Source organism: Lepidothrix coronata, unplaced genomic scaffold (genome assembly GCF_001604755.1).
Source record: "Lepidothrix coronata isolate B3197 unplaced genomic scaffold, Lepidothrix_coronata-1.0 Scaffold203, whole genome shotgun sequence".
In the NCBI taxonomy this organism is placed as follows: domain Eukaryota; kingdom Metazoa; phylum Chordata; class Aves; order Passeriformes; family Pipridae; genus Lepidothrix; species Lepidothrix coronata.
Window position 1 is genome coordinate 324,934 of NW_016690383.1, and position 15,813 is coordinate 340,746.

The 15,813-nt window shown below is 59.1% G+C and overlaps 2 protein-coding genes across 4 annotated transcripts; one reads left to right on the forward strand and one right to left on the reverse strand.

Moving 5' to 3' along the window:
* Positions 1 to 1,040: 1,040 nt before the first annotated feature.
* On the reverse strand, positions 1,041 to 13,058 carry NEK8 (NIMA related kinase 8). Of its 3 annotated transcripts, none has more exons than XM_017832623.1 (15): positions 12,334 to 13,058; positions 11,785 to 11,990; positions 10,566 to 10,798; positions 9,752 to 9,883; positions 9,359 to 9,567; positions 8,856 to 8,935; positions 8,142 to 8,323; positions 7,768 to 7,918; positions 6,604 to 6,680; positions 5,326 to 5,443; positions 4,884 to 5,034; positions 4,499 to 4,662; positions 4,120 to 4,278; positions 3,848 to 4,006; positions 1,041 to 2,202 (listed from the first exon to the last, which is right to left on the reverse strand). In XM_017832623.1, the coding sequence occupies exons 1-15, from the start codon at positions 12,474 to 12,476 to the stop codon at positions 2,174 to 2,176; spliced, it is 2,193 nt and encodes a 730-aa protein (XP_017688112.1). In that variant the 5' UTR covers positions 12,477 to 13,058; the 3' UTR covers positions 1,041 to 2,173. The 3 variants fall into 3 exon arrangements, with proteins under 3 accessions (XP_017688112.1, XP_017688114.1, XP_017688113.1); XM_017832625.1 differs by having other exon boundaries at positions 12,314 to 12,434; XM_017832624.1 differs by lacking the exon at positions 12,334 to 13,058 and adding an exon at positions 12,222 to 12,320.
* Positions 13,059 to 13,745: 687 nt separating this feature from the next.
* On the forward strand, positions 13,746 to 15,813 carry TLCD1 (TLC domain containing 1). Its single transcript, XM_017832626.1, has 4 exons — positions 13,746 to 13,985; positions 14,140 to 14,222; positions 14,549 to 14,631; positions 15,048 to 15,813. Exons 1-4 carry the CDS (start codon positions 13,789 to 13,791, stop codon positions 15,441 to 15,443), a joined length of 759 nt encoding a protein of 252 aa, XP_017688115.1. The 5' UTR covers positions 13,746 to 13,788; the 3' UTR covers positions 15,444 to 15,813.

Here is a 15,813-nt window from a genome sequence, read left to right on the forward strand (position 1 = left end):
GAACTCCTGCAAGGAGCGCAGGCTGTGAAATCCCGAGGGCTCCGGCCCTCGCTGTGAGCCCCCGGCCCGGCACAAAGCACACTGGTCCACACTGGTTTCCCCTGCCCGGAGTAAAGGGTCCCGATATTTGAGCTGGTGACACCTCCAGCCCCAGCACTGCAGTGCAAAGGTGTCATTAAGCCATAAAACAACCCACCTAACATCGATGGGAACAGGGGGGCTGCACCCCTGGATTTGGCAGCCCAGCTGGAGCAGGAAGAGCCTGGCTCCTGAAACAGTAACATTTTGGTGGCATCGCTGACAAGACAAAGGATATCAGACCTCTGTCCTGCCTGCTGCTGTCCCAGCAAGCCCTCAGCCCTGTCGAGGCTGTAGCAGGAGCACCAGTCCCTTCCTATGGGATGTGTTTGGATGTGGTGTGGGGCGAGGGGAGCTGTGAGAGCCCAGCTAAACACAGCCAAAAGAAATCTGTTGCTGTAGGAGCTGGTGCTGCTGCCAGCTCAATGCAGGGAGGAGAGGCAGTGGCCCAGAGGGGCTTTGAGGCAATTTAACCCAGCCCTGTAATTACCTCAGTGCCCAGGTTGGTCTGGGAGGAGAGAACACCTTTCCCTCTGTCGACACCGGGCTGCAGGAGCCATCCCTGTAACCTGCAGCACAAAGAAAGTGCCAAAGGACTGGCAGAGCCTTTGAATTCCAGTCAGCTTCCTGGGATAGCAGGGTGTAACCGCCTGAAAAGGCAGCTCCACAAGAAACAAAAACGGCAGGGAAAAACCCATGCACCCACCCTGCCAGGAGCCAAACAGGGAGGCTGTGTCTGCAGCCAGGGCTGCACACGCCTCTCCCGGCCGGACAGGACCTGCTCCCTTCCCCAGCTGGAGCCTGGAAGGCGAGGGAAGAAAGAGCAGGAGACCTGCAGAAATTCATTACCTTTCACATGACAGAGGGATCAGTTGGCTTTTACCAGAGCCCAGTGAGGTTTCCCTCATTGAAAACAGGAAAGAATCACAAAAAATAATTAGAGAGATTTCATCTCAGCCAGCTTATGAAAGCACCGACTTTATACACAACAGATTGGCAACAGCACAAAGATGGATGTGAAAGGCAAGAGCATTTGCAATGTCAGACAGATCAGAGACAGAAGCTCATCAAAAAATGGCCCAGGGCAGACGTTAAGTTGAAAAAAGAAAGGAGGAGGGAAAAAAAAATGGAAAGGAAACGACCCTTCTGGAGATAAAAAACGTGACTCCTGTCCATGACACACGGATGTGCCCCTCCTGCCCGCAGAAAGGACCCCTGGTGAAAACTCATCATCTCCCTGGAAAGATCTGGGTTAAAAAACTTCAAGTACTGACAATCACTCGCTGTGTTTTGCTCCTCAGCTGGGAGTCAGCGAGCTGGTCAGCACCAGGACTGAGGGGCCTGAGGACAAATGTCAGCTGAAGAATCCTCCAGCGAGCTCCTGGGGCAGGGGAGGCTGTAAGTGGAAAGCTCCAAGTGGCATTTCAGGAGAGTGAGCAGGGCTGTGCCACACAGAGAGGCTGCTCACACCGGGCTCGGCCAGCTGAGCAGGCAGGACCCCCGAGAGTGTGCTGAGCAGCTCAACAAATGGGTGAAACGTTTTAAGGGGGGATGGGAAAGGACAGACGTCTCTAATTAGCAAAGAGGTTTGCATTTAGTCACCCAGCACAGCGCCTGGGGCCCTGACTCCAGACACTGCTGTGCAAAGGCTGACAGCTCTCCCAGACACGGAGCTGTCAGCCTGGGCTTTGTAACCAGAGACTGCTTCCATGGAGGAAAACAACCTCTGTGCTCCTCACCCTTCTACACAGGCACTTCCAGCAGGGAGGGGAAGAGTTGTGCTGTGACCCCCTGAAGGCAGCACTGGAGCTCTGGGGACATCCACCCCATGGCACATGCAGGGCAGCAGCTCTCAGGCACTGGAGGTTCACAGTGACCCTCGTTGATTCGATAAGTGAGATCAGCTCCGGTTCCGTGGGAACCATCGTTAGGAGCTCCCTGTTTCCACATTGCTGCCTTTGGAGTGCAGCTGGGGAGCTCTGGAGCCTGGAGCGTGTCCGAGGTAGGCAGCAGGAAGAGGCCAGGCCATGCCAGTGGCTGTGGGAGCCCCAGCATGTGTACGATGAGGCTGGATGTGGCCCCTCTCAACTCACACTCACTGGGGAGGCGACTCCTCCACGGCAGCTGAAACACAAAGGGCAAAGACCAAGATTTAGCTGTGAGCCCCACCTCAATGAAGCTACAGGGAGCAGTGTCCTACCCCACACAGGCCTGATACCCAACAGATGGACACTGCAATCCCTGTCTCACTATCCCAGGAAGCCACTGCAAGGCCTCAGTAGTGGCACAAGTGAGGCAACACCCAGTACACAGAGCCCAAGCAGGAGGAAACGCAGTCTTTTGAGGCTTGTGCCCTCCTCTCCAGCACGCCTGGCTTCTCCCAGTTATTCTGTGTTTGCAGTGGGATTGAGAGAAGGGCGCAGCAGTGGCTCATGATAAAGTGGGCAGCAGCCCAAGCCAGTCAAAAACGGTGTCGGCCCCATGGGAGGAACCTCCGAGTGGTGCAGAACAGCCGCCCCAAAGGTGGAGCGCGGCTCGCCTGTGCCAGCACCCTCTCCGGGCCACATCACAGCCAGAGCTGACAGCAGCAATGACATCACACGTGTCAACGGATCTCGTGTTCTCTCCGGAGAAATTTCCAGGCAGACTGAGCTGTGTGAAAGCCCAAAGTCAGATCTCAGCTCTTTACAGAGCTCTTGCTGCTTTTTGCACGCTGGTTGCTGAGGGATGCTGGGGCAGGCGAGGCTGCTGCCCTCACACCGCTGAGTTTGCACTTCCAGTACTGGGACAGGAGGGACGAGGTTTTGGACAGAGGGACAGCACTGGGGCTACACACTAAGTCCCTGCTCTTACAGTGCTGCAGGTGGGAGCCCACAAACCAGCTGCCACGGAGCGTGGGGTGACTCCGGCAGCGGAAGGGGAGAGCAGCCTGCAGCCTTCCTGCGGAGACAAAACCCTTTTACTCCCATGACAAATGCCCTACTTGTTCCTGAGCCTGGGGACTCAGCCATTCCCTCTCCCCTTCACGTGGCAGAGCACATCACATGAGAGCTCGGCACTTGCAGGGGAGGAATGGGAGCCAGGGCCGATTCCGCTGTGCCGGGGCAGTCAGCTGGGCCTCCTCCCCTCGGGGCTGTAATTAGCCTCCTTGAAGTGGGCTGGGACTGGAATCCCTCAGCCCAGGCTGAGGCCATAATCAACCCAGCAGAGGAGGAAGAAAGGCCCCTCCAGCAGTCTGGGCCAGGCTCCCATTGTACATCCAGGCAACGGAAGGGCAGGTCATGCCACGGGCACGTTTTAACCACGCAAAGATGCTGCCTTTGGCCCAAGCAGAGAGGAACCACAAAACCATTGCTATCTTTTCCAAACCACAATGGAAAGGCAGCAGCCAAAATGACGCCTCAAATCTCAGCTTCTATTTCAGCAGCATCAATTAGAGAGCTGCTCTTTTTGGATACTCGGTGGACCGCTGGCACGCCAGCTCCCCACCGGCCGCAGCTTGGCCAGCCCACCTGTCTGGGAGTGCACCAGACAGCCTCTGCCATCCCTTTACTCCCTTGGCCCAGTGGGAGTGGCAGCATCACAGAGATGCAGAGCAGAAAGGGTATTTTTAAGGGCTTGAAGTTATTTCTATTCATCTGCAGTTCGAGAGGGACTAGAATAACACAGAGCTTATGTGCCAGGGTTACTCAGTACATCTCCGATCACAAAGCATTGTGTCTGGCTGGGCCCTCATGGCAGGAATCACAGGAACAAAGCCTTTACTCACGCTTTACTGCCAGCAGTGTGTTCCCGTGGCAGCAGGCTACGGAGGTCACCAGGTATGGATGTGTCTCCTCCAGCTGCACCGGCCTCGGCACTCCCGTTTCCTCGTCCTTCCTGCCCAGGCGTCCTCTGGCTCCTTTCCCCCACGTGCACACCTCACCATCTGCAGAGACACAGATACACCTTGCTGCACACCTGCCTTGGCCACAGCATGGACTGCAGGCAGAGGACAGCCAGGGCCTGCTGCAGCCCAGGACACAGGGGCTTCAGCCTCACCTGCTCCGATGGCCACAGTGAAGGCATCCCCACAAGCCACCACGGTGACCTTCATCGCCTGGAGCCCCACAACCAGGTGGGGCACGCGGCTGTTGCGGCAGGAGTTGGTGCCCAGCTGCCCGTGCTGGTTGCTCCCAAAGGTGTAACAGTGGCCAGAGGCTACAACAGAGAGGAGAGACACAACTGGGTGTCACTCAGGGATGTACTGAAGCTCTTTCTTTGCTGTCTCCTATGCTGAGCATCCTGCTCCACAGAGCTCCAGCACTGGGTGTCTCTTGAGCCTCCATGAGGCCTCTGCCACGGGAAGCAGAGGCAGGAAGAAGACAGGGAAAATGCAGGTGTCCTCCCCCCTCTCAGGGATCTGGGCACACACCCTCACCTGTGACTGCAGCCGAATGTGCTGTACCGATGTCAGCGCACACAATGGGCTCTTGGTTCAAGGGGGCTGACTGGGCACACACGAACACTGTGGCCTCCTCCACCTGGTCCTCTGGGGAAGGCTCCTCTGCCGAGCTGATCCGGTCTAGGCCCAGCTTGTTACACCTGCACAAGGAAAAGCTCAGTTCAGAGCTGGCTGAATGCAGCCTGGCAGACACCCTGGATACAAACCCTGCCCTGGCATAACCATACCACCAGCAGCACGATGCTGGGGGCAAGATCATGCAGGAGCATCTTCTGGAGCCCCTTGCTCCCTCTTCCCAGGCAGGACAGATGGACAGGCCCAGGAAGGTGAAATGTGGAGCACAGACCCTCACCCCTCTTACCTGTTGCTCCCACAAGCAAGAATCTGGTTCTTCACTGTGAGGACCATGGAGGAATCGATGCCACAGATGACCCTCTGAGCCTCATGCTCTGGTGGGACTGTGACCTGCTGGGGGGAGTTGTGGCACTCCAGCGTACCCAGCCCAAGCCGACCTGGCAGGAGGAACAGAGCAGGGAACAGCTGATGGAACTACAAACTCAGCACAGCCCCACAAAGAACAGCATTGACACAGCTCAGCTGCTGTAAGAGCCCAGCCTGGCACCCAGAAAGCAGCAAAACCCAAAGCATGGGGCCCCTGGTATGTGGTGAAACAGCTGCAGCTCTTCCACACCCACCTACCCTGGCACATCTGGAGGGGATTGTGGACAAGCAAGGCCAGCAAGGGGAGCAGGAACAGGCAATGGAAAGCACAAGCCCTGTTTTGCCAAACAGGCATCTCTTACCATTATCCCCCCTGCCCCAGGCAAACACTTCCCGTTCGTTGGAAACCGCCAGGACGTGAGATGCACCACAGGCCACCTGCACCATCTCGTAGCCCAGCAGGGCCTCCACAATCTTGGGCTGGCAGGGGAAGAGCAGCAGCCGTCAGCCGAGACCTCCCAGCCTGCCCGGCTGCTCCCATCCCTCCCACCCGGCCCCCCCAGACTCAACACAGAGCTGGCAGCATCCCAGTTTTCATCCAACACAAACAACAGAGAAATTTTTTTTTTTTGTTCCAAACAGTCTTCAAAGGGTTTAGAGACTACGTGCGCACAGCACAGAAGATAACGCAAACATCTCTGGGGCGGAAGAAAGCAGCCAGCACGAGAGTTTGGAGAGGGAAGAGGTTCGGCAAGGGTTGGGATTCGCCCCCCTGCCCATGTGGGGAGTGCCAGGGGCTGTGAACGCCCGCTCCGAGCAGGCAGGGGCTTGGTGCAGGATGCGTTGGCTCAAAGGCTCTTGTGCAGAGGAGGTGTGAGTTAACGGCTCAGATTCATTAGGGTGTGGAGGGACTGAGATCTCCACATTTCACCCAGCCCCTGCTGTGACCTGCTGTTAGATCTGACACCTCACCGCTGTGAGCCTCATTCTCATTATCATCCTCAAGTGAAAAGCACCATTTGTTGGGATCTGGCTGCTGCTTCCAACCGGTCTCCCCTCCCCAGCCATAAGCACTGAGCAGCTCAGCTCCGGACGGAGCAGGAACAAACGAGCCAGCTGACCACAGTGACAAATGGCACCAGTCCCCAGGCTCGGCTGGAAGCCATCGGCTGCTGCCACATCCGAGGGCAGGCGAGGAAGAAGCTTGAAGGGAGCAATGAGCCCTCAGCTCCAGTGCTCTGAGCCAATCGGAAACACACAGCTCTTCTTTAAATACTGGCTCTTTTGAAAAATAACTTTTCTCAGTGAACCTTGGCAGCTGCAGGCCAAGAGTGAAGCAGGCAGGTGTGTGATTGGAGGCAGGCTCCAAGCTGGGAGCCTGCCAACAGCAACCACAAGGCAGCTCTTGACTTCCCCCATGCTCAAAGGGATCATTGTGTAGGGGGGGAGAGAAAGAGAGAAGCAGGTTGGGTCTTTTAAAACCCGCAGTGACAGGGAGAGGAGGGGGAGGGGGTCGGATGCCAGAGCATGCCTGGGATGTACATCCCTGGAGCTGGGATGAGCCCCGCTCACGTGGCACAGAAGTCACAATCCCTCCTCTCCCCTGGGGGAGCAGCAGTCCCAGCACCCTCACCACCAACCTGGCTCACATCTGTGAAGTTCCCGTGCCCCAAACAGCCATTGCTGCCGCTGCCGAAAGTCATGATTATCCCCCTGTCTGGAGCAGCAGAAAGAAGTCGTGTCAGTGGCACACGTGAGGCCCTGCAGGGCACATGTGAGGCCCTGAGAGGCGCACGCAGCCGAGGGGATGTGGCTCCCAGGACAGCGGCTCTGCTCGGACCCACTCTGACTCATGACTTGCTGCAGGGGCCATAAGCCTTCAGTGAGCTTTTAGGGAGCAGCAGGAGCTTCCAGATAGCTGCAGCCTCTCTGTGCTGCAACAGCTCAACAAACAAACAGCAGTGATAAGAGAGTGCTGAGATAACACTGGTGCAGCTGTGTACGCAGGAGCTGTGAACCCCACAGTCTGTCAAGGTGTTAAAGTCACAGAGGCACTCCCTGAGCAGCTGCCCTGCAGAGGGGTGGCAGGAAATGCCATGGAGAGGTAGGACAAACACATGCCCACAGTGTTTGCCAGTTGCATATCTGTAGTTTGCTGCCCTGACCCCCAGCAGAAGAACAAACAGAGCTTCCAAAGGACCACTGGGAGGGCTTTGCTCCACAAACACGGCCTTGGGCTGGTGTGTGTGCTCTCCTCCTACCCAGAACACCTCCTGGTCCACTCTGAGGGGGCTTCAGATCCTGCCTTCTTGCTGCTTGAGGAGGACCAGCCCTGCAGCAGCTCACACTGACTCTTCACTGCAACACCAGTCCTTGCTGGTCACTGCCTATGCCTGTGTTATGCTCACAGAGTATGTGACAGAAAGGCTGAGCTTCCCACACACTCCTCACGCTGCAGTCCCCACTGCACAGGTCACTTCTGGCTTCAGGTGACACCAAAGCAGCCAGAACAAAAAACAGGAAATTTCATAGAATCATTTAGGTTGAAAATGACCCTTAGGACCATCAAGTTTAACTGTTTGTGGCCCTCCCCACTCCAGACAGACCTTTGGGGCTGAACTGACCAGTGTGGCATTATGCTTGCCCCCACCAGCTGTTACATGAGAGGCCACAGAGGCCCCCATGTCACTCCAGCCCAGTGTATCTCTTGGGTTCTTCTCTAAGCAGGCTCTCCAGGCAGTCCCTGCTGGCTTTGCAGAGGGATCTGGGGCTCAGGAAGGGGAAGGCAGGAGGCAGCAGCTCACCTGTGAGGCAGGCTGTGAAGAGATCACCGCAGGACACGTGTTTGATGGTCACTCCAGACTGGCCTTCCAGAAAGCGGGACACAAACTGAGGCTGGAGCTGCTCAGTGGATCCTGGGAGAGAAGGGCCTCCAGCAGCCCCCATTGGAGGAGCCTGATGGAGAGAAGCCATGTCAGCTGCTGTACCTCTGAGCAGCAAGAGCTGGGATGGGGAACTCAGATGAGCCTCTTCCCACCGACTTAGCAGTGCTATCCACACCCTGGATGGGACAGTGGTCCTAGAGAAGGCAGTGCCAGGGCAGAAATGTCTCCTCCTCAGAAATCACACATCCAAGGCCTCCACAGCCACTGCCTGCCCCAGGTTCCCTGTCACTCACCTCCCACAGGATGAGCCGCCCTGATTTGGTGACCCCGGCCTTCTGTGTCCTGCCAGCAGAGACCTGCACCACCTCGGTGTTCAGCATGGGCAGGCGGAGCGGGGTGGTGATCCCACTGCCCCACGTGTAGATGGATGACAGTGGAGGTGGGATTCCTGTCCTGGCTGAACCACCTCGGACACCTGTGGGTCACACAGAAATCACTAATGTGGATCCCTGACTCTGCTCCCACAAGAAAAGCAATGACAACAGCCAGTCTGGGTGCCAGTAAAGCTGCCTGCCAGCTGCCAGAGCCACACCAGTGTTGCTCCAAGGGGCTGCAGGGGAGATCCCAGCCAGGGAACATGGGAACAGCTCCATGTATTTTATCCCAGAATTCAGGGAAGTGGCACCACAGCTCTAGCCTAGTTGTTACCAGTGCCAGCTGCATCACCCTGCACTGGGACATCCCCCCTCAGCACCCCTGGCTGGTTCCCAGGCTTTTGCTGGGAACAGCAGGAACTTATTTCAAGGGTTCAAACCTAGAAGAGGCAGCTGGAGAAAGAACTCTGCGTGGTCCCCAGAGCTGAGGTGCCCATGGGCTCCTCCAGGGCTCAGGGAAGGTGACATCTCTTAAATTCCTCTCTCCAGAAGTTCGAGTGCCTCTCCGACCTGTGCCATCCAAAGGAAAGCTTCTGAATGGAGCTGAATGGAACACACCATGCCAGGACTCACCTCTCGGTCTGGCACTGCTTGCCCGTCCCCCTGTCCGGCTGTGGGTCACTGTTGGCACTGGAGCCAAGGGCTTTTCAGGCCTGCCAAACCAAAATCCAGCCTTTAATGTCAGCTCAGCTCCAGAGGTCCTGCAGAGCCCTGGATCACAGGTCTGGGCACAGCTACAGCATAAGCCATGGCTGAATAGCTCACAGCACTGCCTTGTTGGTGCGTTAAACCACCTGAGAAAAGGGAGTTGGCACCAGTTTGCTTCCCCCTGTGCTCACAACTCTCTACTCAGTGTCACTGTGATGACAAGCCCACACCTGCCATGGCACCTGCCTGGCCCTGAGCCCCTGGGCCAGGCTCAGCCAGCAGCAGCTGCACACTGGGCAGCACAGGAGAGCTGTGGGACAGAGAAAATGCTCTCTTTGGAGCTTGTATCAGAGGCAGTGAGCTGATCAGACATGCAGTGGGCTGTGGTAGCCCCTCCCAAGGGACACTAAGGTGGCAGTGCCACTTGCCTTCTCATTTTGACACTGCCCACGTCAGTGTAGAGGTTCAGGAGGGGCCGGATGCAGATGGCCTGGGCCATGATCTCATTCAGCTGGGGCCGCTTGGAAGGATCCAGGTTCAGCATGCTGAGGATGAGCTGGCGCAGATCAGGGCTGTATCTGTCTGATATTGGGGCAAACGTCCCACTCATGATCTTCAGCACTAAGGCAGGAAGGTTCTGGAGAGAAAATAAGAGACATACAGCGGCTGGGCAGTCAGGGGCGAGGCCGAGGAAGAAGGTCTCAGCACTGCCCTCTGCCTTCACACTTCCCAGCTCAGTGAGAAGTGATCCCAGCGTACATTTTCACCTCTGTGAGAGCCCACGGCTCCCTGTGCTACTGTATACACCACATGCCTCTTACCGCAGCTTCGAAAGCCCTCTTGAGGCTGGCGAGCTCGTACAGCACACAGCCCAGAGCCCAGATGTCACTCTTCTGGTTGTAAGGCTTCCCTTCACAGAGCTCTGGGGAGATGTAGCACGGAGTTCCCACCACCTAGGAGAGACAAAAAGGTTTACTGTGATGGTGTGAACCTGGGGCAGTGAAGTGGAAAGAGGAAGGGCTCAGTGTAGAGCCCAGTGCTCGGGCTGGCAGGAACACCACCACACAAAGCTCTGTGGAGCTGGGATTTTGTTCCCTGGCATCAACAGCTGCCTGACAATCTCAGTGAAAAACACGAGGATTTGCCTTTCCAGTGACACATACAGTGATTGCCTCTAATTTTGCTCCTATTCACTTGAGAGAATCAGAGCCCAGAGCACTGAGCATGATACGAATGTCTGGTCAGATTAACCCAGGTGGGGAAAGACACTCAAATGTCAAGCAGAGAGAGGAGATTAAGGCAAGGCAGGACGTCAGCACACAGGCAGGAGTGTAGTTGCCAAGGATGCGTCAGACAAGCCTGCAGACACCACCTCCACCACTGTTACAGCAGTGTCTGCCCTCACCAGTGGGCCCAGACACCCCATCCTTGCCCAGCTTTGGGCAGGCAGGTCTTTCTCACCTCTCTGCAGCCCCCAGAGCCACAGCAAACTTGGGTGTGAAGACATCAGCCTGTACAAACTCCAAGGAACAAAGCAGCATTGCTTAGAGATGCTGCCAAAAGACTATCGTGAGCCAAGTCCCCCAGAGTCTCCAGCCTGGTGCCACGGGATAAAGTAGCTCCCCTGCCACTCACTGTGTAGGCTTTGCTCTTGCTGCTCAGGATTTTGGAGATGCCAAAGTCTCCAATCTTGACGATCATGCGGTGTTTGTCCAGGAGGATGTTCTGGGTCTTCAGGTCGCGGTGCAGGATTTGCTTGGTGTGCACGTGGTGCAGAGCCAGGAGGATCTGCACGAAAAAGTGCAGGATGGTGTCCTCATCCAGCAAGGAATTGCAGCGTTTGTGGATGAACTCCGCCAGTGTGCCCCCTGCAAGGAACAACAAAGGGCTGTGGGCAAGGGGGGGCTGCACAGGGCAGCACAAATCCGGCCTAAAACCAGGGGGGATTTAGCCATGGCATCCTAACAAGCCAAGCATGTGGGAAAAACACATCCTGGTGGGACACACAGCGTGTCCTCCAACGCTCCCAGACAATGGCAGCACAGCTGGTGGGACAAAGAAACAGCCTGAGAGAAGTTACTGTTGACACATTATCAAAAGCAGCAGGAAAAGAAACACTAAAATTACAGCTCTTGGAGGAGGACATAAACCTCGATGGCAGAACAAGATCAGCCTGTTCTGCAGAGGAGAATTCTTGCAGTCCAAGAGGCCACGTGGCACAGAGAGGCCCCTGTTGGGAAGGGGAGGTCCAGATTCAGGGCTCGCACACAGCTTTTAACAAACCCACATGCAAATGTTGATTTCATCTGGAATTCCACAGCAAATCTCCTTGGGAATCACAGAGCTGCGGGACCAAACAGAGCTGACACGGGGAAATGCACCTGAAACCTGAGCCAGAGGTAGATGGTAGCATGCTGATCAGGGACAAAGGTGTTTGAAATGTCCTTGTTTTGGATATGATTAGCAGGTGTAAGGCTAACAAAATGGCTGAGGTTGGAAGGGACCTCGGGAGGTTGCTGGTCCAGTCCCCTGCTCAAGCAGGGCCACTGACAGCTGGTTGTCCAGGACCAGGACCTCTCTTTTGAGTATCTCCAAGAATGGGGACTCCACAACCTCTGGGCAACCTCTAGCAGTGTTGGGTCACTTGGCTCACTGTCAACCTGGTGTCCACCAGGACCGCCCAGAAGCTTTTCTACAAAACTGTCTGCTCAACAGGGACATGCTTGCACTCTCTGGGAGTCCAAAGCACAGGGTCTTTACAAGGTGCACAACATGCGGCAGCTCGACCCAAGGAGAGCTGAGTGCTTGGCATCTCCTGGACCTGCCACAGGCACTGGGAGAGGTCAGGGCGCACCTGGGGCGTATTCCATGGCGATCATGAGTGCCTTGTCCTCCAGGAAGTTCTCATAGTATTCGATGACGTTGGGGTGGCTGAGCAGCTTGAGCACCTGGCACTCGTTCTGCGCCGCCAGCCGCTCGTCCTTGCTCATCTGCTCCACCGGGATCTGCTTCAGGATCACCAGCTTCTGGTCGGCCTTGCGCAGGCACAGGTGCACGATGCTGCAGGGGCAGAGATGGGGCCTCAGTGCAAGGACAGGGGACAAAACACAGGGGACAAAACACCCTGGGTGACACAGGGCCTCTGCAATCCCCCCGCCCCGGGGTGTCACACACCCCTGCCGTGTCTCCAGGGTGTCCCACACCCTCTGCCGTGTCCCCCCGCGTGTTACACACCCCGTGAGGTGTCCCCCCGGGTGCCACACCCCGGCTGACCCCCGCATGGACAAGTACCTCCCCATCCTGGAAGCGAGGGCTGTGGCCTCCCACCCCGCGGTACAAAAGCCTGGAGACCCCATATCGCTCACCCCCGGCGCCCCCCTCACCCGAAAGCCCCTCTCCCCACCACCCGGATCCGCTCGTATTTCTCCATCCCTGGGCCCGACTCCTCCCGTCTCCATGGAAACACTTCCGCGCCGCTACGGCGGCCGCGGACGGACAAACCCCGTCGCGTGTGTGAGGCCTGGGAGGGGGATCCCAGGGGGACATGGCGGGTAACGCCACCGCACCGCGGCCTTGGGGACCCCCTGGTTGGGTGGGCACCCCAGTGCCGCGGGGAGCCTTGGCCAACACCCAGGGAGAGGGGCTTGGGGAGCGCTGGGCTGCCCGCCCCCGGTCTGGGGGGTGCCAGGAGGACCCCCCCGCACCCCTAGAAAGTGGCGGTGCCCTCGGCAGACTCCAGCCCCCAGTCTGGGGGGGGCATCCATGGCGGGGGCTGTGCTGCTGCAGAGCCAGCACGGGACCCCTCTGTCCCCCCCAAACCAGGCATTAGACCCCCAGGACCACGAGCATCCCTGGGGCGGCCGTGATGGCGGGTATAGAGCGCGGAAGGGGGTCCTGCCCTGCTCCCAAGGGTGGCTGCCCGTGCACTGGAATGGGGACAGGGACAGAGGTGGCACTGCCACGTGGCCATGCTGCCATCTAGCGACAGCCAGCCCGGCTCACCGGGGCCAGCCAGCGCCCAGTGCCCTGCACCGGGGGGCAGCGATGGGGCAGGACCCTCACTCAGCAACCAGCCACGCCTCGGGGCCCACAGAGCTGGCCTCACCCTGCTGCCATGCTGGTACTAGGGGGCACCTGTCTGTCCCCCTGCCTAGGGTCCCGCTGTCTGGGGTCTGTGTCTTCAGGTGAGCGATTGTGGGTGCTCCCACTACTTTTCCAGGTCACGATGGTTTCCCCGATATCCCCCCTCTCGCAACACGCGCTGCAGCCACCGGGGACAGCCACACCGTGACCGGGACACGCGCACACACGGTGCCCAGAGCAGACAGATGTGGCGAGGCCCACGCCAGCTGTGCAGCACTTGGGACAGATGCGCAGGGCGCAGCACAGATGTGCGGCAACATCTGCCACGCACACGCTGCACCCCCCCAAGCCTCCCGCGCTGCCCGGGACAGTGCCCTGGCACACCCACGCGTTCGCTGCCTCGCACACGCGTGCAGGAACACGCAGCGCACAGCAGGAACGAGTCCAGCGCCCCGCGCAAACACCTGCGATCCCCACACAGGTGACACACCTGGCGGCACAGGTGACACACCTGCGATCCCCGCACAGGTGACACACCAGGCAGCCACGAGCGCGAGCACCCAAACGAGGGGGCGTGGTCAGTGGAGGGCGTGGTCAGTGGGGGAGGCGTGGTCAGCGCGCTCCCGCCCCTCAGCGCGCGCGTGAAGAGAGAGGGCGCGTCCAATGGGGGGGCGGCCGGGGGCGTGGCCACAGGGGGCGGGCTGTGTGTAGGGGGCGTGTCCAGACGCGGCCCCGCCCCTCCCGCCGCGGCCGCGCGCCGCCGGCACTGGGCGCGATGGGCCCGGGCGGGCGGGCTGCCTCGGCGGCGCTGGTGGGCGGCAGCGTGGCGATCTTCGGGGCGCTGCGCCGCCTGGCCCTGGTCCTGCCCCGGCCCGCCGCCGTGAGGAGCCGCCCCGGCCGCGTCTGGCGCTGGAGGAACCTCCTGGTGTCTTTCGCGCACTCCGTGCTGGCCGGGCTGTGGGCCCTCTTCAGGTACCGGGCGCCGCGCGCGGGGAGGGTGGGCACGGCGCGCCCCGTGGGAGCGCGACCCCCGGCGGTGCCCCCAGGGGAGGGGATAGTGGGTCCCCCGCCCCGCCGTGTCCCTCATCCCGGCGCCCAGGCTGACCCTCTTCCTTCTCACCCCTAGCCTCTGGAACTCCCCGGAGCTGCTCTCCGACATCCAGGACGGTTACAGCGTCTCAGGGCACCTGCTGGTCTGCTTCTCCTCAGGTAAGGACCCGGGCAGGGCAATGGCCGCAGCCACCCCACCGGGCTCTGCCCACTCCCTGCTCAGCCTCGCCCGGCATGCAGGCTCGGGACGAGCCCCCGGCTCAAGGGCTGGGCAGCTCTCCGTGCCTCCTGCCTGAATCACGAGCGTGGGGCCCGCAGGCTGCCAACCCCCTGGGGAACAGCCGCGTCTCCGTGCCCAGACGGGGTGGAGGTGCTTCCGACATCTGGAGCACAATCACACCACTCTCCTCCTCGCTACTCCTGCTTACCACAGCGGGTCATGGTGCACAAGCCAGACCCCCTCAATGCTCTCCTTCATCCCACAGGCTACTTCATCCACGACACCCTTGACATCATCTTCAACCATCAGTCCCGCTCGTCCTGGGAGTACCTGGTGCACCATGCCATGGTGAGTACAGCCAGCACGGGGGGCTATGCACCCCGGGGCTCAGCCCACCCAGGTTTCCTATGCTATGGCCGGGCAAGCCAGAGCCCTTCCCTCTGCCTCGCCCTGGCTGCCAGGTAGGCTCTGCATCAACAAGGCGAGGGCGCCTGGCGGGGCAGGATACCTGCCAGCATCAGCTCCAAGCGCTGGGAGCCAGACAGGCTGCTGTGCCGGGAGAGGGAAGAAGCGGGAGTCTCATCCCAGCTCCCCAGCGCAGGGAGGTGTAACTGCTCTTGGGGGATCTGGCTCTCCAGGCTGGTTTTCCCTGGGGGGCTGCTGGGATCTCTGGTTGCGGGGGAAGAGCACTGCATGTGCCCAGACCCTGGTGGGGAAGAACTCGCCTCTGCCAGGGCTGACCCTCCTCTGTGTGTGTGTCCCAGGCCATCTCTGCCTTCGTCTCGCTCATCATCACAGGCCGCTTCCTGGTGGCAGCGGTGCTGCTGCTGCTGGTGGAGGTGAGCAACATCTTCCTCACTGTCCGCATGCTGCTGAAGATGAGCAACGTGCCTTCCCCAGCGCTCTACGAGGCCAACAAGTACATCAACCTGGTGATGTACTTCGCCTTCCGCCTGGCGCCCCAGGCTTACCTCACCTGGTACTTCCTCCGCTACGTGGAGGTGCAGGGCCAGGGTGCCTTCCTCACTGCCAACCTCCTGCTGCTCGATGCCATGATCCTCATGTACTTCTCCCGCCTCCTCCGCTCCGACTTTTTCCCCTCCCTGCGCAAGGGCTCTGCGGGGAGAGATGTGGACGGTGAGAAGTTTCTGATAGACTGAGACATGTGCACCGAGGGGGAACCTGGGCTCCGGCTCCTGGAGGTTTTTGGCCTCTCCAAACCTGCTCTGATGTGCCTTAGGGCTCTCTCCCAGGCCCCAGGCCCTGCCTTCACCTGCTCTGCTGCCTAAAAGCACTTCCCTGCTGGACCAGCCCGACAGCTTCGCTGAGCCACGGGGATGCTGCCAAAGCCAGGGGCACGGCCGATGGAGAAGCAGCCCAAGCCAGTTTCCACATGGGCAGCTGGAGGGCCAGGGGTGGCTGCACTTGACAGCTGATGGCCTGGGAGGGTTGCGAGGGAAGGGACGAGTCCCTCCCATGGTCATGTTGGGTGTTATGTGCATTAAAATCAGTCTGTTAACTGCTGCCGCA